The following is a 25,440-nucleotide window of genomic DNA, read 5'->3' as shown; positions in this document are numbered from 1 at the left end:
TGCTGCATGGCACAGGGACAGGAAGGAAAAAAGCACCGACAGCCGGGAGAACCCAGGGGAGGCAGGAAAAGGGGCATGCAGGTCCAGTGCGGAGGGACAAATGCTCCTGTGGCCACACAGGGGGCTGCATTCATCTGTGAGAGTCTCACTGCTACACCAGAATTCTCTCACAAACTGCTGTAAGCACCCAAGTAATTGAGCTGGAAAACATTCCTGGTTAAATGAGAGAGGCCTGCCTATCCTCAAAGTTACTTAAAAATGTATGTGAATAATCCTCTAGTGTCGACTAGATGGCCAGGTTTAAAACTGCAGTCTCGAAACGCAGGATTTGTGACAAAGCCCCCAGTCTCAGGCTTCATATTACAGCAAAATCACAAGACATGATTTCAAAACTAAATGTTAAGACTTTTTTCTCCCTTGTAAGCCTAGTACAAATAAGAGAAGCAATGGGAATTTAAAACAAACAAACTCATTTACCAGTATATATCTAATATCAGATGTTTCTTTTAAAATGTTTCAAACTGTGTTAAATTTTTATGCCAGGAATTCTATTGTGGCCTTAGAATCTTCTATACATACATAATCCTCTTTACCGAGATGGGCTGTTGGGGAATAAGGTAGGAAAGACACATCCCTGGGTATTATTGGGCAGCCGGTTCTATCACAAGAAGTGATGGTTAGAGGACTGGGTGCACACTAAGTCTGTGTATAGACACATGATAGCCCAGAAGGAAGACAGGGATGGGCCACAGCAAAGCTGCTGCAGAGACCTGGGGGCAAACAGGAGCTGGGAGAGGAGCAGAAACAAATGCAGGGGGAGGGACTCGTGGAAAGAATGTGCTGCTAGAGTCAGGACAGAAGAGGAGCCAGAGGAGCAGGGAAGCTGCTGGCGGGCAGAAGCTCTAGAAGGCATGGCATAATTACCGCCCTGCGACTTGCTAGTCCTGCTGCCGTCACTGCCTGAGAAGGCTCCACAGTGTCCTGCTGCTGTCGCCACGCGGAAGGCACGGTAGGCGCCTGTTGCTACAGTTTCCCCATAGGGGCCTCCAAAGCCACAGACTCCTGTGGGACCCGGGTGGAGAGAGACGGGAGAAGCTGTGAGGAACCAGGTTCAGGGGAGAGCCCCCGGTGGGTTTTCAGGCAGAGCGACCCCCATTTCCTAGGTTTTGTTCTTACACCCTCAACAGCCAACCCTCTTGTCAACACCAGAACACTGACATGTCACTCCCTCTGATACTGAAGGAGCCTCCTGCACCCAGGCGCTATCTGGCGGCCCAGTCAGTATCCAGGAGGAGGCCTTAGTAGAGACCTCACAGGAGAAAAAATCTTTAAAATCTCATCACTGCAACAGCTGTCGTAGCTCCCTTTTTCCCCTTCCCAGAAACTCTTCTGGGATCCACTTGTTCCTTTCCTAACTAAGCCTGCCAGTTAATTACAGCGTCTCAACATGGCGAGATATGGCCCACGAAGGCCTGCAAGCTGTGTGTGCCTGTCTTCCCACGCCAGCACAGTCCTACCTGCAGAGGGGGACCTACTCACCTGCAAAGCCACGCCCTCGGCCCTGAGCTTGGGGGACAGGCCCGAAGTGCCTCGGGTACACAGAGGTGGGGTAGAAAGGCAGCGCCGAGGGCGGTGGGAAGGGGAGCGGGAGGCTCTGCCGGGAGAAGTTCAGCCCTTCCAGGATGCTCTGCCGCATCTTTTCTACCTTGGCAGCTTGCTCAGCCTGCAAGTGAAGCGCAGCATGTGAAAATGTGACTTACTAGGTTCCAGCTGAATTAGAATGGACAGGGAGGAAGTGACATAGAGGCTGCTATACCATGTCTAGTTATTTTATTTATCTGTAAACAGTCAGTCTGCTCAGTAGTACTTGTTTGCAGAATGAAAACATGACCGCAGGAGCAAAATTGCAAAAAATAAATAAAAAATAAAATACCTCTTAATCTCAAAAACAAAAATGAATTTCTACTATCTGAGCAGATCCTCAGGTGAGAACCACTGACTCCAATAGCTATTAATGAAACTGTAAATTTGGGTCTCAAAATCAATGGCTAAGTCAAGACATCTCACCCAGTTTTCCTCTTTCCACCCATGCACCGCAGGGTAGATGCCTAGTTCACATCTTTAAAGTTGACTCTCCCCCCTGTAGTATTAGGTCAGGTATTCACTGCATTTCACAGAGAGTCAACTGTGGTACAGAGTGACAGATGCCTCCTCAGAGAAGCCTGGAGCTCTCTCTTCAGGACGGGACCTGACCTGTCTGCAAGACTGCCCGTGGAATGACTGTTGTATCATTTCATGTTCATTACATCATGGAAGACAACATAACCTACACAGATGTGGAATATACAACTTGTGTGTGTCAAATTCCATTGACTTCAGTGCTATAACTCAGCCCAAACAAAGCTCATTCAACGGCCAACAAATTCAACTGGAGTGTCTTGTGAACAACCAATCTTTAACCAGAATTTGAAAATGTGCTTACTTCATAGTAAACCAGACCTTAGAGATTGCATCTTTTATAGTCTAAGGTTTAAAGGCTTGAACTGAATATGAGCCTCTTTTAGGCAATGGGACCAAATAACCTGATAACCTACTTCACTTTATTTTTAAACCAGAATTAAAAAAAAAAACAACACAAAAAAACCCCCAGTCAATCCTTACTATTCATGAGCTCCACACATCTGTGAATTCACCTACTTACTAAAATGTACTTGCAATCCCAGATCAACACAGAGCATTCCCATGGTCATTCACAGATGTGCAGAGTAGGGGACACTTTGGGTTTCAAGTTGAGGTTGAAGAAGATGACACTCTGCCGTTTTGTTTCAGCTTTTATACTGTTAACGATGTCCTGTTCACCATCTACTCAGTGGTGTTTAAAATTACTGTGGGTGATTCTGCTGTCTGACTTGGCCCCAAGCGCAGTGCTGAGTGCTACCGGTGTTCCTAAGTACCAGGCTGTGATATGCCTCATGGAGAAAACACATGTGTTAGATGAGCTTTGTTCATTTCAGGCTGAGTTATAGCACCACTGGCCCTGAGTTCAATGTGAATGAATTCACTATATATTCATTGAGATGTTTTTAAATAGAAACACACATAAACAAGGTTATATGCTTATCAGTTGACAAAGATGTTGTCACTGGAGGAATAGAGGACCCTCGCCGTGTATTTCCCATATGAGGCGAGATTCACTATCTTCTAATTCAATGTTTGAGGCAAATTCATAGAACATAATTATGGTGATTAATGAGAGTCTAATGTAAATGTGTATCCAGAGCTCAGCACTGAACTGACATTAACTCACACATGGGCTGGACCCAATCTAAAACAGAATGCTGTCACCTGGGGTCATAAATTTGGTATGAAAGACGACTGATTAGACAGTGAGTGGTATTTCCCTCTGTTTGCAGGTGGACAGCTGTTCCTCCCCACCTCCACCAGACTGCGTTCCTGCAACTGACCTGACCATCACAGAGGTCGATGAGTGGGGTCTTTTCCCGGCTTGCTTTAAGGAGTTTGGACTGGAAGAGCTTCCCATCAAAATACATCCAAGGACAGCAGTGTTCCCAGGGCACGGGCTGGCCACATGCGTCGTTTGCAAACAGGGCCATGTCCACGCCACTCATGAAGAGAGCTGACAGCTGAATGCCTCGAGGGTCGAGGTTCTCAATCTTTAAATGGAAAAGAGTGATTTCTATGGAGTAAGAGTACTGCATTACCAAGTTGTCACAATGTCTGACTACAACTCTCATGGTTAACCAGGACACCCCTCAAAGAGACACCCTAAGCAAACCTGTTAATCAACACCATACAGTGACCTACCACTGGCCTGTTTCAACACAAAGACTTTTTATGTTAGTTAACATTTAAATTTAAGAGATTATTTTAAAAACATACTGAAACATTTCAATTTGGACATGTGAAGCATTATACAAGTGTAAAATAATACTATGTTTAAGGTTGACACATGATAAAAGTAACACATTATTAATAGTCTCCTTAGCAGTTAAGAAGCCCACAATTCATTTATGAAATCAAACTTTTACACTTCAGATTCTATATACTGGTAGTGAATTAGCAGAAAGATTGTAAAAAGGAACATTCTAACAAGATTATGCATTTTTCAAATAGTTGTATTAAAATATTACTTGGTATAATTTCATTCTAAAACTTGTACGTTGTTTACATTATTTTATATGTTAATGTTTTAGATAGCAACTTATTAATGAGACTGTCAAAATGTTTTAGGAGAAATGGATAGCTTATAAATGAAAGAACACAACAAAACACTGTATCTGAACCATGCAGACTATCAGCATCTAGAGGCTGTCTCCCCTTCTTCTCACTGGGTCATTAGCGCTGGGAGCCCTCCTGTGCGCACACAGCTCTCTCTCCTAGCAGCTGCAGTGAGGGTGAGAAACACTGACAAATACAGTCAACTCTTGATTATCTGCCTGTGAAGGACCTAGTTTGTGGATTATCCGGGACTGAGTTTTAGCTGTCCTGGTTTCTGTCTTCCCACATGGATGGAGTCTCAAGAATGTCATCTTTATGGGTTTCAACCTAAACAATACCTAAATGTGGCAGGTAAACTCGCTTTTCATTAAAGAGAAAAAAGATCATTCTAGTGCCAAATACTGATGAATTTATGAATATTTGCTATTTTGTGCTATCAGTCCCCATTATTAGTTAACACTATGTTTTCCAACCATTTTTTTAATTGAAATATATTTTTTATTATTATTTTTTTAATTTTAAGTCAATGCAGTTCAGAACTTCCTGAACCTGGAGAAGTCTCTCCACTCTGCTGACCCCTGCTTCTCCCATGCAATGCTGGAAAGGGAACTAAACATGTTCAGTTGAGGACAGGTGGGGTTAGGGTGATGGAATTAGATGCATTTTTATGTTTATGAGTAGAAAGTAGGGACAGAGAGGGCGGATAGGAAGTGGAAACTCTGAGTCTCAAGGCAGTAACAGCGGGTTTCTCCTCCCTAAAAGCTGACATTGTGGGAATGTGCCAAGGCAGCAACCTGGCCTCCTCTTTCCTGCTGGCCATGGCCTCTGGGCTAGGTCAAAGCGGAGGGAAAGGCAACAATGTGCTGGTGCTGCTCGAAAGTCTGCTGGCTACAAAAGCTAAGGCAGGCGCCAGCAGCAGCCTTCTGCGGAAGCACGCTGCTGCTCCCATGTCTTTGTCATTGGTGGTGTTGGTCACACTGACAACAAACCCTTATTTGACTAATAAAGCTCCAAACCACTCTGGGCAGATGGTTATCTGAGTGCTGAGCTAAGGAAGATGTGTGGGGCACAGAGGCACCCTAGTTAGAGAGAGTAATCTCCTTGTGAGCTGATGAGAGGAATGGAGAAGCCTACATCACCCACACACATTTCTTATTTTAAATAGCCTCACCATTAGTTGAGAAACTGTGTTTTTCTGGACTTAAAAAATCATTTTCAAGTCACTTAGTTTCAGTAATAACAACTACCAGTAATTTATCAGAGAAAAATTCTTAGAATAAAAGTTGTCTAAATAATGGGAATAAAATCTCAGTTGCTGTGTATATCTTGCCTATGGCAATTTTTAAATTACTTTACATAGCAGTTTATACTTCTGTCCTTAAGTGTTAATTATACAAAGAATACTATCTACTATTTATGGGGAACTTAATAAATTTGTATCAGACACTGCTCTAAGTATCTTTGCATGTATTTCCTTATTTACATCTCAACAATCATATGATGCAGGTGCTGCTCTTAGTACTCCATTTAATAGATGAAGAAACTGAACCACAGGAGCTCAAGGTCACAATACTGGTAACTAACAGTACCAGAATCTGAACTCTTGACCACACGCTCCAATCTCAATTTCTTATACCAACCAGGATAAAATATTCAACATTATCCAAAGTTCCTCAACTTGAGAAATGTTGACAACATTTTCTGACTTTATAGGAAATACAGTATGGAATTTAATCTCTGCCCAGTTAGGTCAAGAACCAAATTCTAGTAAAGTAATTTTGTCTGATTTCTAATTACTGGGCAGCAGACTCTTACTATGACTGGTCCTGTTTACCTACATGTACAATAACTCATACACGCACCACAGACATGCTGCAGCCCATACGCTGTATTTACAGCTCTTCATTCTCTATCTTTATATTTTGCACTTGGCATGTGAAACTGTTAGAAGAATGTAAGACAATTATAGGGATGTCAAGAGCAAGGAGAAACTGGACAAAAATGAAACTGTGCAAAGGTCCTTCTCCTCACCCTTTACCCGCCCCTCCTCCAAACAGTGCTGACTCTACCTTAGTGATTTCATCCACACTGGTAACCTAGGAGAAGCACCTAATATACCAAAGAAAAGTGAGGGGGTAATCATGGCCCCAGGGCCTCAATGAGCCACACAGAACACTCAAATGGTTAGGATACAGGGGGCGGACAGAGCACAGACCAGATGAAACTCTTATAAAGTCATTTTAACTAATAGTTTCAACATATTTCCCGACTCAACCTTCCACCAGAAAAGCCAACCAGAGGCCAAATTGTCAAAATTAGGTCTTTTCTTTCTCTTTTCCTGTTTATTCTCAAAGCACATAGATAGAAGTGGAAGAGAAACAGGGTCTGGCAATCCACAAACTGGATACTGGCCCTTAAAACACCACCAAATATCAAGAGTTGACTATATCCTACACAGTGAAATGGCTTTTTATAGGAAAGCACTGTCACTGACTTTGATATATCAAAACAACTTTTAATGATTAAACAAAAAAGAAGTTTTAAAATTTACTGTTCTGTCACTGAAGTTTAGGACCCTCTCTCAGCTCTACATTGGAATTTTTGTAGCATTTAAATAATCATTATTCCTATCAGTTCTCAATCTGATAGCTGAGGGTATCTTCAATCTTAAAAAACCAATTACCTCTACCCCCAAGGACAGCTATTGTTTTTCCTTCTGGTTCTTTCAAAATCTATGCTACTCATGAACGGAGTGCCAACGTTCAGGCTGCCCTTGGTGAAGGGAACACAGACCTCTAGACCAGAAGAGTCAAAGGGACAGGGGTGGGCGTGAAGTGCCTGCATTTTCTAACACAGCTCTAGAAACCTAGCTTTAGATGAAGAATCAGGAGAAAACCATGAAAGCACTAAGACTTCAAAAGAACCAAAATGAAAGCTTAGAGTGTGACTGTCTTTCAAAAGTTATATCCTATGTGTTGATCCAAAAATGAAAAGGATATGGAAGAAAAGATGAACTTTGAGTAAAAGCAACTTGATGGTGAATAAGGCTTGGTGGGCATACCTGATACCTGGCGGTCTGATTTTCAGAACTGGGATGTCAATACTGATGTAATAATCTAAATAAGAGAAACAGGAAGTAGAGGTAGAGGGATGGCACCACACTCTAGTAAAAGTATTTACAACACCCCTGAGCAGTCTGGTGATGAAGATGGTGGTGGGGGCACCACACTCTAGGACACAGGAGGTAGAGCCTGTGCTTAATACCAGCCTCTCAGGGGACACCCGGCCAAATATTCTAGAACAAAAACTTAAATTCAAAACCATTAGAAATAATTTCTGTCTAACAAACAGAACAGCTTAATCTACAGAGTAAAGAATACAATTTGAGGTAGATTCTCCTAAGTTTGTTATCTTATTTAGCTTGTTTCAAAGTCATCAGAAGCCTAAGGTGACCACAATGGCATGGGATCCCCACAGTCAAGGGTCACTCAACACCAAATTACTGAATTTAACTCAATAATTTAGGGAAACCAGAAATTTATTGAGCCCCAACTGTAGAACACTAAAAATCTATAAAGTGAGCCTAAAACTCCTCTGTAGGGAAAGAACGCCTTCATAAAGAATGGCTACAAGATCTAAAAGTGAAGGCGATTTCATAAAAAGAGATTACTTGATTACAAATCAAATTTTGTAAAACAAACAAACAAATAAATAAATAACCAACAGCAAAGAAAAAAACAAAACCCTATGAATTAAAAAGAAAAGGCAGATTCACTAATTTAGCTAACTCTGAAAAGTCTTGAACTTTCTAAAATTTAATGTAGAAATTAGAAAGCAAGTATAGCCATGCGAACACAGCAACTAATAAAAGTGCACTAAAAAGATAAGCACACTGAAAAATCAGGTGACAACGTGGAGAAAACTAATATTATTAAAACAAAGAATAAAAGGAATTACTAGAAGGGAAAATTAAAAGGAATATGATGTTAAATGCTGACTAAAAGGGCACAGGAATGATGATTTAACGTTGTTCTTCAAGTGTTTTTTTAAAAGGGATTTACAATACTAGGAGGACAAAGACTATGGTTTCTGTTTTTGTTTTTAGAGAAAACGAATGTTGTAATTAGGAACAACAGAACGAAATAAGAAAAAGATCCTGGCCAGATGTTAGGAAATTCTTAGGACCAAGCCCTCCCTCCCAGGGTTTGGGATCCCCACCTGAAATAAAAGGCAAGTTCATTTCATGATATGAAAACAAGAATAAAACACCCATTGGTATACAAGGGAAAAAATCGGACAAAAGCAGACGTGACCATTTCAATAGCTGGGAAGGAAATTCCCTTTGCCCTGAAGGCTCTCGAGTTCTCTTCCTGAGCATTACTAGTTTGATGTACTCAGCTGCCAGGTGAGGTGAGCTGTCCCTTGACTCCAGAGCAAGGCTCCAGGATGAGGAAGGAAGTATCAGTTACCTTGAGCTCCTGCAGCTGATCAGGCTCGTAGAGTTTGGGGGACAATGCCTGAGCCAGGAAGGCATCCAGCTCCTGACGACGCAGTATCCGTGCTCCAGGCCACTGCACCATATACCTGCAGGATGGACAGAGAGAGGGCCCGCAATTAGGATGCAGCGGTCCCCAGTCACATGTATGACCTGGTGTTCGGGGGACATAAGCAAAGGAGGCTTCTACAGCTTTCTTACCCAGCTTTCCTATTTTCAGTGATGATGCCATTTACAAAACCCAATCATCACCTAGCCAATCAGCATTCTAGAGTAACTGAAAATGACACTAAATTTATACATACTGCAAACTAGCTGGTTGGTAATTTTTGATATACTTCACTTTTGTTAAGTATTTAAATCCTGAAAACACATAATATGTACCAAATTTATATTATGATTTATCTATTTAATTCAGAGATACCCAGGAGGCAAACCTAGGTCTAAATAAGACAGATGAATCCCTTGATGAAGTGTCTCATGAACCATCTGCACAAGGGGATCCAGCAGTGGCCGGTGAATGGACAGGGACGAAGTGGAAAGGAAGACCAGGACGAGAATTAAAACTGCAGTCTTTCAGAATGCGCGCCTACAGTCCCCGAGCACAGATTTACTGGGGGCTGCCCTGATGTGAGCAGCTGACGGGAAAGCAATTTCTAAATCGACAACTTCCATTTGCCGAAGAACCACCAGGTGTCCACATTACCTTTTTTCCAACCAATCCTCTTCCCCTTATTCACCTTGCAGTGCAGATGCCTGTTTGTGTTGAGAGCCTGAGGGCTAACCCAGGGGTGGGCAAACTTTTTCACTCGAGGGCCACAATGGGTTCTTAAACTGGACAGGAGGGCCGGAACAAAAGCATGGATGGAGTGTTTGTGTGAACTAATATAAATTCAAAGTAAACATCATTACATAAAAGGGTACAGTCTTTTTTTTTTTTTAGTTTTATTCATTTCAAACGGGCCGGATCCGGCCCGCGGGCCGTAGTTTGCCCACGGCTGGGCTAACCACTAAGAACTTGGTCATAAGTCCTGTTCAAATCCAACAGTTTCTAATTCTCTGCATCCAGCAAACTTAAAGGATGACCTAATCAAGTTGCCAGCTGATCACTAAAAATAACTTCTGGTGATAGATCCCTATGTCATCTCTGCATGACACGCCTCACAAAGCTCTTTTTAGTCCCATCTGCTGGGGAAGTTTTCTTGGGCTTAACATCTAAGTCAACAAAAACGAGAATCACAGTTGGTGCAAAGCCCTATCTCTTTTTTATAACAATTAATATTCACCACAGGACCATGAACTAATGGGAGAAGGAAGAGGTTCCATAAAAATCCCAACACTGCTCACTAAGTGCCAGGCGTTGGTCTAATCATTTATATGCACTGGCTCCTCACATGGTCACAGAAACTCAGAGGAGGAACCATGACTGTCCCATCTGAGAGATGGAGAAATAGAAGCACAGAGCTTAGATACTTCATGGTAAAATCACATAGCCTTAGTAGGAAGTAAATGAACTTCAAAGTAAAAGATAGTAGATGTTAAATCTCTGTGGTATTTATATCTGATCAGATACATTTTTAAAAATATATATATTTTATTGATTTTTTTACAGAGAGGAAGGGAGAGGGAGAGAAAGTTAGAAACATCGATGAGAGAGAAACATCGATCAGCTGCCTCCTGCACACTCCCTACTGGGTATGTGCCTGCAACCAAGGTACATGCCCTTGACCGGAATCGAACCAGGGACCCTTGAGTCCACAGGCCGACGCTCTATCCATTGAGCCAAACCGGTCAGGGCTGATCAGATATACTTTAAAGAACAATGTAAAAGTTTTATTACATTAAACTGTCAATATTTGCAATGACAAAAATAACATCCTTTGCAATTGTTTGAGTGACACAAATATTAAATACAATGGTCTTATGAGCTTTAGTGAGGGAAATGTACAGAAAGTGGAAAGGAAGCCCAGAATGAGAATTAAAACCACAGTCTTCAGGATGAGTGCCTATAGTCCCCAGGAACACAGAAAAAGAAACAGCAAATATGGAGACAGTCCCTCCACTTTTCTCTGAAAAAACTACCGTGGAAAAGACTGTGTGCCAATACCCAATGTTCTTTGCCTAAGTATCCATGTTATACATCCCTTTTATTTTTTAAAACTTGTGGTAAAATACACAACATAAAATTTAGCATTTTAACCATTTTTAAGTGGACAGTGCAGTGGTATTAAGTAAATTTAGTGTTGTGGGACCATCCCCACCACCCACACCCACAACTCCTTTGATCTGCAAACCTATGAAACATGAACTCCCCCACGCCCTAGCCCTTGGCTTGATGTTACTTTAAAAATTATTAATCAGGAAAAAAATATCTTGGGGGCAGGTTGGTTTTCTCAAGATCTTTCCTGGTTTTCCTGGCTGCAAAGACTCCCAGAATTCAGGTTAGCTGCAGGAACAAATAGTCTTTTTGGTTAGAATATCTGCTATTTCCTCCATCTGGCTTCCTCTTACATTTTAACAGAGTTACCATTTACTTCTTTCTCGCTGGGAGTCCTGGGAAAGCCTTTCTGGATGCAGAAGAGTATAAAATGGACATAAAGATGTGCAGCTACATAAACAAATAGCTTACCACCCCCCAGGACGGCACAAATGGCAACCCTGGCAGCAGCTAGCACCTGCACCCTCCGTCATCTCCTATGTCCACACTTCTCCGAGCTGCACACTGACAGTGTGCTCAGCCCCTTTACGTCGCTCAGTTTTCTCTGGACATTCTTTTTCCACACCTTCTCCTAGGGTCTCAAGTTTCCTACCATGGAGGTATGAGGGTATCTGCGGCTCCCTTGTCTCACCCTCCTCTCACTGCCCTTTAGAAGTGGGAGTGCCAGGGCAGAAAGGGGGAGCTGGACCCTGCCTCTGCTCCTCAAGTGTTGGAACAGGCTCCACTGGTTCTGTTTGGGGTTCAAGACCTCCATATCTTATTTTGGTTATTGATTTAGATTCTTTTAAGACATAACCCAGTCTGTCCGCTCAGGAGAACGTGAGCTCTCTTGGGTCAGGACCTCATCTATTTTTCTGGGCTGCACCCCAGGAAAGGCCATCTGTTCTGTTCTGAACACTTGCTTCACCCTCATGCTGAACTTCTGCTCAAACACTGGCCCCTCCTGGTCTCTGTTACAAGGATTCTAGGGATTTGCCTGCTGTTCTCCCCCCACCCCCCCGAGTGCTGTCCTAACATCACATTGGACATATGTAACATGTGGATGCTGACACTAGTGAAAGTATCAAGGAGATGACCACCGCCCTGATAGGGTGTGCCTGCCCCAGATGCAGAAATGGATTCTACCCTAAAGGAACATGGACAAACCTAGACTGAGAAGCAGCCTCCCCAGAGGTTGACAAAGTGCAGCTGGGGGCTGCCACCTGAGTGTCAACAGTGTTTCCACTTGTTCATGTGCGTCTGAGGTGACTGACTGTCCGCAGACCCCGGGTGTGCAGAAAACCAGGGCTCACTCTTCAGAAACGTCTCTGCATCAACCCAGAGGAAGACAAGAAGCAGTTGTGACTGGAGGAGACATGACAACTGAATGCAAGCATGAGCCAAGATTTTCTGCTGCTAATAGATGCTATTAGAACAAATGGCAAAATCTGAGTGAGATCGGTACGGAAGATGTACCAGTATTATTTTTCTAATTTTGATAATGTCCTCGTTTTTTAGGAAACACAAACTGAAGAGCTTAAGATAAAGGGACATCATGCCCACAACTTACATTCAAGGGACTGAGGACAAACACAGAGAGGAGCAAAAAGCAACTGCAGCAGAACATTAGTGTGTGGGGAACCTGGTAAAGGACAGCGACGAGCTCTTTGTATTCATCTCACAATTTCTTCTAGTTAGAAATTATGGGGGGAAAAAAGATCAAAGAAAGGAAAGAAGTCTTTGTGGATGACAGCCTGGCCTTGGGATCAATGACCTTTGTCCCACCCCAACTATCAAGGCCAAGGGTCACGCCACAGGGACTCACCTTGTCCAGGATGCAGGCTTTGCCCTCTCCCTGCCCGCAGCTGCAATGCCCCCAGAGAAGGACCACTGGGCTGCCAGCCTGAGCCCACAGCCAGTTCTCAAGCGGCTCTTACTACTCATCCTGTTACCAACCCTACTACTTGTCTTTGTCCAGCACCCCCTTCCAACCCTCCCTCCCACTCTTTACCCCAAAGCTTCAGACCTACTACTCAGCCCATCCCCATGTTATTCACAGGTTATAGCCACTGGCCAAAGAGAGGCCATGCAGGGTAGCCTCCTTCAGCTACTGTCCTGGGGCCTCAAATGCAGAAGGTAGAATGAATTCTCTTAGTGGAGTGGACCAACCCATGTATGGTGTCCTAGGCCCTGGGACTTGTCCCGAGAGACACTATCCCTCATCTAACACGCTGCTCCTCCTCCGGATCTGTAACAGTCTTCCCAAGCGAGAAACTCCCTGGTCCCAGGCACCCACTCCACACACAACAGTCTCTTCACCCCAAGCATGTCAGCTGGCTTCTGCCGAAGTACGGCGTCTGCACTGCACTCATTGTAGCTTCTGGATGCCACACACGAACAGACGCAGAGGTTCGTTCAGACCCGAGATTATTAGTTACATTTATAAACCTCTTCAAGGTCTAAAATAAGTATTTTTTTAATAAACAACCACATACACACAAAAACTACAATAAACACTGTCTTAAAAGCAGGGACCAGGACAGTCCTGAAACCTAGGAAGACTCTATGAAGGCTTTTTTTGGAGTAATGGCAGATGAAGGTCCACGAGGACCAATCACATGAAGAGAAGAGAGGTCCGAGCACTCAGTGACCCACGTGGCTGAATGCATAACGGACAAGACACAAAGCACCACCACATTAACGACATGAATGCTGCACTCCCAGCACCAGCAGCTAACCTACGCTAATGCATGGCTACTGTGTTCAAGGGCAGCCCCATGAGCCTGGCCCAGCAGGCTTTTCAGGTCAAGTATATGGTGGGCAGTAGGTTGCCCCACTAGACTAAAGGCCATACATCATTTTAAATTTCAAAGAGAGGAATACAAAGTAACCAAGCTCATTATTGCTAATTTGATTTTAGGCCACTCTTAATCTTAAATTTTTGGCTAATTCATATAAGGTGGTTTTTACTGATAAAAACCAGTCTATAAATAAACTTTCCATCGGAGGAAACCAGGGATTCAAAAACCAAATAAAGAAATGGTCTTTCGCACTAGTTCATTCTCATTGGAGATAAAGATAGGAAACTGCTCATTTTAGTCAACCTCAATTTAATTAGGGAAAGGCTTCTAAGTAAGTTACTGGCCTTAAAGTCTGAATATAAGAAACTTTAGGAAATAAACACCTGACTAAAGCTCTGTCCCCTGTCAGCAGTCAAGCAGGTGCGACCCAGTCGGGGATCAGGAGCTGGACCAGGAGGAGCCAGCTCAGGGGCAGGACACATGGGGCTAAGACAGGTTAGGGCTTGGAGGGAAGCTGTGCCCCAGGCTTTTACTGCCTGTCTCTCTCAGCGTCAGAGGCCACACACCTAGGGAGAGAAAACGGAAGTGGGCAGGTTGGAGGTGCCAAACAGAAGTCCACAAGCCTGTGGATGTCTGTGTGTCTGTAAACAGACCAGGAGGACAAGAGATCCAATACCGTCCCCACCACCAACAACCAGGGCACCTCTGCAGAGAAGTCAGGAAGGGCTCATAAAATGACAAAGACAACTGTGCAGGGCAGCCTGACAAGGCCCCTACGGTCCAGCAGGTGACAACAAAGCACCAAATTAAAAGATGGTGGCAGTGGACTAGAAGCCACTGAAGACAGAAACCAAGAGTCACTGAATGATTAGTTTCAAAGTGCCTCCCGTGAAATACGTATCAGTTACAAACGGAATAGAACCTCTCTGGAAATGTCCCGCAGACACCCCTTCGTCACGTCCAGAGTGCACACGCACAGCCTGCATGGGACCAGGAGTAGCAGAGGGAGAGCTGCTCCGCCCTCTGGAAACCAACGGGCTTCACAAAGAGAGGGTCTGAAATGAAGATAGAAATAAAGCGCAGATGCTGATTGAGTACAATGGCTATATTGTGACTATACAGGAAAGTGCCCTAGTTTGTTAGAAAATCACACTCAGGTAGTATCTGGGTTAAAAAGAAAAAAATGCTCTTGGAACTTTCCCTGAGTTTTAAATTGGTTAAAAGAAAAACATACTAAAAAACTAACAAACCTGACTCAGGTATGCATGCCAACTCAGATTAATGCCAAACAGTGTCTACACAGGCATTTGTGGCCCGTCAACCGAGAGGACCTAGAACAGCCGTGGGCAAACTACGGCCCGCGGGCCGGATCTGGCCAGTTTGAAATGAATAAAACTACTGAAAAAAAAGACCGTACCCTTTTATGTAATGATGTTTACTTTGAATTTATATTAGTTCACACAAACACTCCATCCATGCTTTTGTTCCGGCCCTCTGGTCCAGTTTAAGAACCCATTGCGGCCCTCGAGTCAAAAAGTTTGCCCACCCCTGACCTAGAACCACACAGTGCCCAGATCTGTGTTTTCAACTGCTCTCTCCAAGGAGGAGCTGGCCCCTTAGAGGCAGGTTCCAGGGCAGGGAAGATGCGCATGAGCCTAGGCATCATGTGGTACCACAAAAAGCAAGAACATGCCAGGGTTACAAAGGACACTGTAGCTCACTGAATGAGCTCCCAAGGCCCGAGTAATCAAATAAACAAGGACACTATATCAGTTATAATGCTAGGAATAAACTGGATAACCCCAAGTCCATACTGATACATATGGTTAAACAAATGAGCAGAAAGAAGAGACACATTTCCCTTATAGAACAATCCCAAATAATCTCCTATATAATAAAAGCCTAATATGCAAATAAACCAAATTGGGGAACAACCAGTTGCTATAATGTGCACTGACCACCAGGGGGCAGACGCTCAACTCAGGAGCTGCCTCCAGACTACAGGCCCCAGGCCAGCCAAGGCAGGTGCCAGCAGGGGCCCCCTGATCGCCCCGCCAGTCGCCCCGCAAAGGGAGGCGACCAGCAGTGGTAGTGGGGGGCAGGGTCAGTGAGCAGGCGGCGCCAGGCTGGCCAAGACGGGTGCCCCCCGATGTCCCCGCCAGTCGCCCCACAGATCGGCCCTGATCACTGGCCAGGCCTAGGGACCCTACCCATACACAAATTTCATGCACCGGGCCTCTAGTATAATACAATCTTCCCTGATTGCCTTCAAAATCTTTAATATTTAAAAACTAAATTGTTTAAAATCATTATATTTACACTAGAGGCCCGGTGCACGTATTTGTGCACATTGAAAAGAAATTAATTAGAAGGTGGCCAGTGGGACGGGACTGGGCAAGACAGGCTGGACACACCCTAGAGCCAACCTCTCACCATTCCTCCCTGGCTGGCAGCACCTGGGACAGTGACGGGGCTCGAAAGGCATCTGTGGAGTTAGCAGGGTCCCTCTGGGAGGTGGGGGTCCCTCTGCCTGGCCTGCAGGGATTGGGCCAAAACTATAAGTCTGACATCCCCCAAGGGATCTCAGAGTGCAAGAGGGCGCTCTGCAAAGTTGCTGTCACAAACAGCTCCTACATTGAGCATCTGCCCTCTGGTGGTCAGTGCATGTCATAGCTACCGGCCGTCAGCCAGTTGGCTGGTCCCTTAGGCCTTTATATATAGAGACTAGAAGCCCAGTGCACAAATTTTTGTGCACTCGGGGGGGGTTCCCCTCAGCCCTGCCTGTGCCTTCTCGCAGTCTGGGACCCCTCGGGAGATGCCCACCTGCTGGCTTAGGCCCACTCCCCGGGGGGGGGGGGGGGGGGGGGAGATCGGGCCTAAGCTGGCAGTCAGACATCCCTCTGGCAGCCCAGGAGCCCTCAGGGGATGTCCAATTGCCAGTGGGGAGCAGGCCTAAGCTGCAGTCGGACATCCTTAGCACTGCTGAGGTGGCGGGAGAGGCTCCCACCACCACTGCTGTGCTGGCAGCCATCAGCCTGGCATGTGGCTGAGCAGAGCTCCCCCTGTGGGAGCACACAGACCACCAGGGGGCATCTCCTGAATTGAGCGTCTGCCCCCTGCTGGTCAGTGTATGTCATTGTGACCAGTCATTCCCAGTCGTTCTGCTGTTAGGGTCAATTTGCATATTACCCTTTTTAAAATATATATATATTTTATTGATTTTTTTACAGAGAAGAAGGGTGAGGGATAGAGAGTTAGAAACATCAATGAGAGAGAGAGACATCAATCAGCTGCCTCCTGCACACTTCCTACTAGGTATGTGCCCGCAACCAAGGTACATACCCTTGACCAGAATCGAACCTGGGACCCTTGAGTCTGCAGGCCGACGCCCTATCCACTGAGCAACACCAGTCAAGGCATGCATATTACCCTTTTATTACATAGGATAGAGGCCTGGTGAATGGGTGGGGGCTGGCTGGTTTGCCCTGAAGGGTGTCCCGGATGAGGGTGGGGGTCCCGCTGGGGTGCCTGGCCAGCCTGGGTGAGGGGCTGATGGCTGTTTGCAGGCTGATCAAGCCCCACAGTGGGGACCCTCAGTCCATGGGAGTGGCCAGTCTGGGTGAGGGGCTGAGGGCCGTTTTCAGGCTAGCCATGGCCACTGGCTGGAAGCAGGTATCTGGGATTTATTTAACTTCTATAATTGAAACTTTCTTGCCTTGGTCCCACTCGAAGCCTGGATTGCCCCTGGAAACCCATGTTCCCAGGCCCTCCTTGAGTGGAGGCCAGGCCGGCTGGAAGCAGGTATCTGGCATTTATTTCTCTTCTATAATTCAAACTTTGTAGCCTTGAGCGGAGCTCAGGGCCAGCCAGGGCAGGCGGGAAGCTTGGCTTCCTCCATCGCCAGGGGCAACCAAGCCTCCTGCTCACTCCAGTTCCGTGGCCGCCGCCATCTTTGTGACGGACTGATGGAATGTGGAGCAAGGGTGTGACGGTTAATTTGCATATCACTCTTTTATTAGATAGGATAAAGCACATGTTCACCAAATATACCTATTCTGACTGGAATTGAACCCAGGACCCCTCAGTCCATCGCAGACACTCTATCCACTGAGCCAAACCGACTAGAAAATATACCTATTCTGTAAACATATTATACAGTGGGGCCTTGACTTACGAGTGTCCCAAATAACGAGTTTTTCAAGATACAAGCCGTCTCTCAGCCAATTTTTTGCTTTGAGTTGCGAGCTAAAATTCGGGTTATGAGCCAGCTTCAGATACCCCACCACTAGTTGGCGCAGCGAACGTCACAGTGAACGCTGCAACATCAGCCCAGCATCACGTGTCTCACTCGTTCACTTTTTGATTTGACATACGAGTAATTTGAGTTACGAGCTCTGTCACAGAATGAATTAACTCGTAAGTCAAGGCCCCACTGTACAACATAAATTCAAATCCACATTGCATTTACATGGCCTATATTTCTGTAGTTATATGTAAATATGAGATGTGGATGAATTTCAATAGATAACCCAGTTCACCTAGAATAAAATCCACGCCTCTCCCCCTCTACTTCATACACAGGTCTCTGAGAGGCATTGTACAATCACCTGCTGGAGGACATGCAGCTGCCACAGCAGCCGTGCCACACTTACCGTAGGACACAGCACAGCACCGTGAGATGAGTGGGCACGCTGGCTGGGTTGAGCATGGCTGGAGTGTCTGACCTCATGCAGGCCAGGAAGGCCCTCATCCTGCGGTTCTTGTCCTCCACTGCCTTCCCCAGCCAGAGCCTCTTCAGGTTGGGGCAGGTCCACTCCCTGAAGGCAAGAGCTTCCACCAGTTCTGGAGTTTGCGGAGATTTCCCTTTGTAAGCTGCCCACTCCTTAATGATCACTGGTGAAACCGCTAGAAGGAAATCAGAGGAGAAGCATTTATGCCCCGTCTCAGCTCTTTTAAGCCTAACAAAAGTAAACTGCTCTAGTAGTGACAGCCTGAAGATGTTACCTCTCATGTAACAATGCATCCTCTAGTTAGCAAGCCACTAGTCATCAGTTCTCATGTCTAAGACATTTGTTGTTACTCTATGTACTTTAATCCTTCATTTACATTTTCAGTGAAGCCACCAATAAACTTCTTCTCAATCAAATCATGACTTGATTTCCCCATATAACTATAATATATGTAAATTAAAAATGTTAGTCGAAATTTGTTTTAATATAAAAATCCATTAATAGTTTTATTAATAACAACTGGCATAATTCACAGAAGAATGTAATTATCATGGAAGTCCACGGAAAATCCAAGTTAGATAGCTAATCTTTTTCTACATAGATAAATACTTCTACTAATTAGATTTGAGAAAGAATTTCATTTGGTAGCCACTTTACTTAAGGACCTCTTACTTTAACAAAGATAACAAAATGTTAAAGGATTAGCAAGAGCAAACTACCATGCAGTGAGACCCTGAAAGCCCAGTAAGGCTGCAAGCAGAAGCAATAGTTCATGTTAAGAAATCCAAGGTGACACCAGTATGCAGTAATTCTATTCAGCAAGACTAAAGACAAAGTGTAAAATGCTCCATTTTCACTCCAAAAAAAGCAAGACGTTCTAAGTTGATATAACACAAAACAATGACTTTTATCCACAGTTGTTTTACCACTATTAATGTCGTTAATTCTTAAAACACACAAATATGTACATTCTTCCACATAATTTCCAAGTAAAGGAAAGGAAAACTATGGCGGGAATACAATGAAGACAAGGCCTACTGCAGAGCAATGTGTTACGACTTAACAATCAATGGTAAAGTTTGGGTGTGCATTTTGTAAGGAACATTAAGTATCAGAATTAAAGCAGAGCCCAGTGAGCTGCCAGCGGCCAACATGGAAGCCAGGATGGCACTATGATTCTATCTAATGAGATCTTTCACACCTCAATTCTTTCCAAGTAACAGTACCCCACCGTGGCTCAGTTTCCCTAAAGTAATGCTTGCAGCAGCTGAGAGACCAAGAAATCCAAATCCTGATAAAGTTAAATAATTAACGGTCATCTCTAGCTCCATCCCAAGTCTAAACAGAGTAAGGCGAGAAAGAATCTTGTCAGAGGTCAGGAAGAGCACCAGGAGTCTGGTACTTGGACACACGCACTGAGTGAGCACGGGGAAAGCAAGCTGAGCACATTCGCCCCAGGCAGCCGTGTGGAGGCCATGCTGCAGAGAAGTGCTGGGCCACACCCTGAACAGAGGTGCAAGTCAAGGTAGTTCCAGAAAATTTTCCTCTTACAAAAGAGTTACTGTTTTGTCCCATTCATTTACATTTTAATATATTCATGTTTAAATGTTAAAACTTAAAATGCTTATTTTAAAGTCTATCAAGTCAAAACAGGGATACACATGTATTAAAGTATATGCATTTTTGTGTTCATCAATATTTTTAGGTTCCAGACACAGACCCAGTAAGCTCCCAGCATCCAACAGACCCTGTCCTCGGACTCACAATCTAGCCACCCCTTCCCCGCAGTCCTGCAATATCCCACAAGCAGAATGTGGTCCTACAAAATAAGCCCTTCACCAGTTTCTATTAGGTTACACCACAAAATTCATTTTCATGCCAAAAAAGAATAAAATGCACAAATCTATTTTTTTTCTAATACCTTCATTTTGGTGGCAAAAATTTATTTAAAGGAATTGATTAGATTGTATCTATGGTTGTACAACTAGTTAAGTTGGCTCTCTCACTCCTCTCCCAAAACACATACGCACGCAAAGCATGAATTTCCTAAATCTTAAGAACCTCGGAATATAGTGCCAGAAGTCTCCTTTGAGTTTCTCAAGAGGCATCCATATTAAACCTATCTTCATTCATTCACTTCTTTCCCTTTCGTCAGCTTTGCTCGTCTCTATTAATTTTTTAGCATCATTTTATTATTTTATGTTGTTTTCATTCTAGAAGTGAATTTTTGGTGGAGGATTTTCATTCTTACATTCAGAATGCTTACACCTCTACCTACTTTATGTTCCAAGTCCCACATCAAAGGTAAGTGGAGGTTGGAGATGCCTCTTACAAGTGGCTGTTCCCCTTGAGGCTTCTCTGAAGTTGCCCTGGACAGCTGTCCACACTAGCTCTGAAGGACTGAAGTTTGCCTGCGTTTCTCTGGCATGAAGCTGTGTGCTCAGATCCCACACCCCTCGCAGTGGCTAACGGTGAGCCTCTCTACACACTAGCACCCAGGACCGTGGCTGATGCTTGTGAAAGGCCTGACCAATCCTCGCGGGGACATGCAGTCAGTGCCTGCCAGGAGCACAGGATGGGGCGGGGGAGACTGCAGCTGTGAAGACGGTATCAGATGAATTAATGTCCTCTCATCCTTCTATGCATTTTTGTTGCCTAGCTGCACTATTCATGACAAGAATGGCTCAAATCTAATTTCGGAAATACATGTCTTTATCAGACAAAATAAATGTGCAATAACACAAAGCTTTGTTCCAAAGCAAAGCTGTTCCTGGCTTGCTTTATTTTTAACATGTGTGTATCTGTTTTTAAACAACTCAACATTTAGAGATCTTTATTAAGTGTATACCACCACTTAATAGCTGGGGAACCTTTGGCCAATTACCGGACAGGGCCAAAACGCGGGTGAGGCACCCAGGGTTGGGGCACCAACTTCCCTGTCACCCCACCCTCAATCCTGGAACCAGGAATGACAAAAGGGCCAATGAGTCACTCTGCAACAAGACCCCAAAGAAGAAACACAAGGGCACCTTATATCCTTGTTATGTGGTAATAACTGGCTCAGTATATTAGATTAACTAACTGAAGATTGGTATTTTATAGATTAATGAATTCCAAGGAACATCCATTTTGGGGTTGACATGTGGCGGCCCCTGCTTTCTAAGATGCCAACACAGGGTGGCTGGCACACACAGCACCTCCTCCCCTCCGGCTCCCGGCCTCTTCCTGAGGCACTGCTGTTCAGGAGGGAGGGCAGCTCACAGAAACAAGCAGATGCAAAGGGGTCAGCTAACAAGTCATCTGGGCTCTTATCATTTCTACAAAACCACTGGGTATGCAGGGATTCTCTGGATGGAACTGGGCAATGGATTTCAAGAACACCCTGAGCACATTCTGGGCCTTAGCCAAGAGCACTGCGGTGTGATGGCGACACTTTAGAAAGACAGGTTCATGCTGCCTTGTTAAAGCAGAACAGTTGGCTGATCCAGCTGCTGGCCATGAAAAATCTTATGTCATCGTAAACAAAACTTCATCTTGTCTTCACTACTGACAGAAAAGCTGACAATTGCAAGGTAAAAAACAAGGTTAGATCATCTTCCTTACCTTACACTAAATCGAATTTTTACATTCGAAACAACTTGTCTTCTTGCCACCAGAAGCTAAATTTATAATGTACTTTCATTATGGAAAGTACCTCTTGCAAATAAAATTTCAGTAGATAACACACTGTTATACTTCACCTCTTAGTAAATGTTTACCTCCAGACATTAGTCATCCTCTCTACCTTGGAAAATCTGTTATGATGCTGATTTTGAAATCCGTTCCAGACCAGAAATAACGAACATGTTCCATTTTGTAAGCAAATTCCAGCTGACTTGTAGGAGCTGCCTATAGGGTAACATAACGAAGTACGTCTCTAAACTCAGTGCCAGGACACTGTGACCAAGACCAGTGCCGGCTGGGGGCTAAGGAGTGACAGTTTGGCCTGTACACAAAGTGGTTACAGGTGAGAGAAAAAGGAGGGGACAGAGGACTTCCAAGACTGCGACCACCTGGATCTTTGGTCTGTGTCTGTGTGTGCATGTGTGCACACATGGGCGTGTCTGTGCATGCTTTGTGTATTTGGGGTGGAATCTTTTACTTGCTGAGCTTTCCTGGGGTTATGGTAAAAAAAGCCACACCACACAAAGAAATAAAAAACAAACTCCAGTTTCTTCATATCAGGGCAGAAACAAAAACATCGGTTCAATGACAGCTCAGCTCCTTTCCTCCTACTGGGAAAAGTGCCGGTTAACTTCCGCAGTTGGTACACAGGTGGAGGCCCAGATGGCTCTACATCTCCTTATGCTGACAACACGTCTGTGCACACACCTCCATGACTCTCAGGGGTAAAAGACTGATTTTTTCCCTTCAAGTTTTCTATGTCTGAAGCTAAGGGCTGCCCTCGGTCCATAAAAATATACATGTACAGTAGACCACCGGGTACAGGGACAAACATGGTATTTGAGACACATAGTAAATGCTATTCTAGTCTTTCCTTTCCCTAGTAATATCATTCCTAGTATATTAACTCAAGTTCAAGGGCCTCTGACGTAAATATTAATCCAAGAGTGCCCTCTGAGCCAGGCCGCCTTCCTATGTCTCTGGAGCGCGGCTGTTCAAAGTTCTGAGATGAAGAGGCAGTTCGCTAATGCTAATTCTAGAAAGCTTTGTGGAATAAAGAAATTCAGATGAACAGATATAAGCAATCTTCATATATATTTTAAAAAGTACACTAATAGTGGTCATTTGAAGTACTGTTTCTAATACAATCCACACTGGACAAATTTAATTATTTTTAACAGCAGTCTCAATTATTTGACACAAAATTTCCAAAGCAAAAAAAATGAAAAACCAATGTTCTCTTTGGCTTTTCTTGATAGTTTAAAAAGTAAAGAATAAATATGGAGAAATCCTTTATAAGAATAGTACTCATATTTTAACTTGCTTCCTATTAATATAAATTCACCTCATGTTTATAATTTATGTCCACCTACTGTCTACAAGTCTGTTTCTTTTACTTACTTAATTTTGAGGTACTGGGGAGACTTATTACAAACAAAAAGGTCAGTTTTATAAAGAGGACAATAATTTTAAAACGTGCAACTCCCTGAGCTTTATTTCCTGATTTTTAATTCTTCTACGATAGCTGAGGAAACTCATTGTCCTGCTGTCTTTTTATTTATTTAATGTTTTAATTGATTTTTTAGAGAGAGCGGAAGGGAGAGGGAATAGAAAATCAGCGATGAGAGAGAATCATCCACTGGCTGCCTCCTGCACACCCCCTATACTGGGAATTAAGCCAGCAACCCGGGTATGTGCCCTGACCGGAATCAAACCAGTGACCTCGTTTCATGAGTGGATGCTCAACCACTGAGCAACACCTGCCGAGCTGTCCTACCATCTTTTTAGCGCCTGAGCCCTTTCTTCTGGTCCCTTCCATTCACCCTTGGGGAGCATGCTGGGAACCCGAGCCCAGAGGCTGAGTAGTGCCCCTAGGAAAAAGAGCCACAGGGCAGCAAAGGCCAGAGCTGCCTCCAGGGCAGGAGCATGTCTTAGAAGCAGCTCCCTTACCTGATTTCACATACAAAAGGCCTGTAGGCCAGGGCTGGCTGAGACTATACCTGTCTCCAGACAGCCTTTATTCTAGCAGCTCTAGAAGCAGCTTCCTGGTCCCAAATCCTCCACTGCCACCATACAGCTGCCACCTCCAGCTGTCACTGCCACCACCCAGCACATGTGGGCAAATCTGCTTGTGTGGGGTCAAGAGTCTTTTGCTGGCCCCACATGGAATTCCACAAAAGTGACTTCGGTAGCATACTGCCATTACAAACACATATTCTGAAGTATTCCTTGAAATCAATATTAGAGACTAGGGATGGACAGAGAGCAATAGAAAATAATCTGCCAGCATGTAATACAATACGATTTTCAAAGGCTATAATTTTCTAAGGATCTGATTGTACATAAACTACGTTAGCCATATAATGACTTTTAAAGTGAAACATTGATAAATCACACAAAAATTCATTATAGATTATGATCAATTAATCATAAGGACATATGTCTTAAATTTAGTAAGAGTTAAATATTTTTAAACAACCCTTCAGACTCAATACGCCCTTTAACGAATTCTTTCTGATGACAACCCTCCATGGAAACGCCTGTCAGAGTGGCCACACAGCAACATGCACCTGCATGAACAGCGTTCTGAGCTGTATTAGATCAAAGCCCTCATTTTCAAAAATGGCTGCATCCCCCACGTGAGTAGGAAGATTCACTGGAACCCACATAGCATGGTTTTGGCTACCAGACACCAAAGTGGACGGCAAAGCCAGCAGGTATTTGAGGAGCATATCTGTCCCAAGACCCCATGGTGCACTTTTACATGGTTTATGAATCTTCTGCAAAGTCTCAATGACTTCATTTCACCTAAGAATGATCGCAGGTAAAACAAGACTTTAACAGACTCATCTTTGAAATCTTGTCAACCAAGAACTCCCCAGAAACTGTTCAAGGTCAACCTCTTTCAGCATGACCAGACACTGTCATTTTCCCCTCTCATCCAGAGTGCCAAGAAACTTACAGCATTTTCTCCTTAAGAACATAAAATGTGCAGTCACTTAGCTGTTCCAGGCATGGGCACCTAACGCTGTGGCATCATCAGAATCAGTGTTTAGAGCCAGCTGGAACCTAATGAAGAGTCCTAGGAGGCAATCTTAACACTGCTAAAGAGGACAGAGAGTTGCAGAGTGCACAGAAGATTCCACGGACAAAATTCAACCACATGGAGACGTGACGTTCTAGTTATGAGACTGGTGGATGTGTATTGCTATACATAAGCCTTTTCTGCAGGCTGTTTTCCCCTTATTAACATAACGAATGCATGAAAGAAGTTCAATGTTATTAGCTCCACCAAAAGACCACGATTCTAAAGCC

The 25,440-nt window shown here is 44.2% G+C and overlaps 1 protein-coding gene across 1 annotated transcript in view; it reads right to left on the bottom strand.

Moving 5' to 3' along the window:
- Nucleotides 1-25,440, bottom strand: part of FAM120A (family with sequence similarity 120 member A) — a gene marked incomplete at its 5' end in the record, with an annotated part of 110,809 nt that overhangs the window by 13,001 nt on the left and 72,368 nt on the right. Inside the window, 5 exons of the mRNA XM_081103522.1 lie at nucleotides 925-1,062; nucleotides 1,540-1,723; nucleotides 3,465-3,674; nucleotides 8,709-8,823; nucleotides 18,385-18,637. Coding sequence (XP_080959648.1) covers nucleotides 925-1,062; nucleotides 1,540-1,723; nucleotides 3,465-3,674; nucleotides 8,709-8,823; nucleotides 18,385-18,637 — 900 coding nt within the window. The remainder of the gene's footprint in view (nucleotides 1-924; nucleotides 1,063-1,539; nucleotides 1,724-3,464; nucleotides 3,675-8,708; nucleotides 8,824-18,384; nucleotides 18,638-25,440) is intronic.

The sequence above is a fragment of the Myotis nattereri genome (genome assembly GCF_964212035.1).
Source record: "Myotis nattereri genome assembly, chromosome: 12".
In the NCBI taxonomy this organism is placed as follows: Eukaryota; Metazoa; Chordata; class Mammalia; order Chiroptera; family Vespertilionidae; genus Myotis; species Myotis nattereri.
Note: the sequence above shows the minus strand (reverse complement) of the source record. Positions and strands in the feature narration are given on the sequence as shown.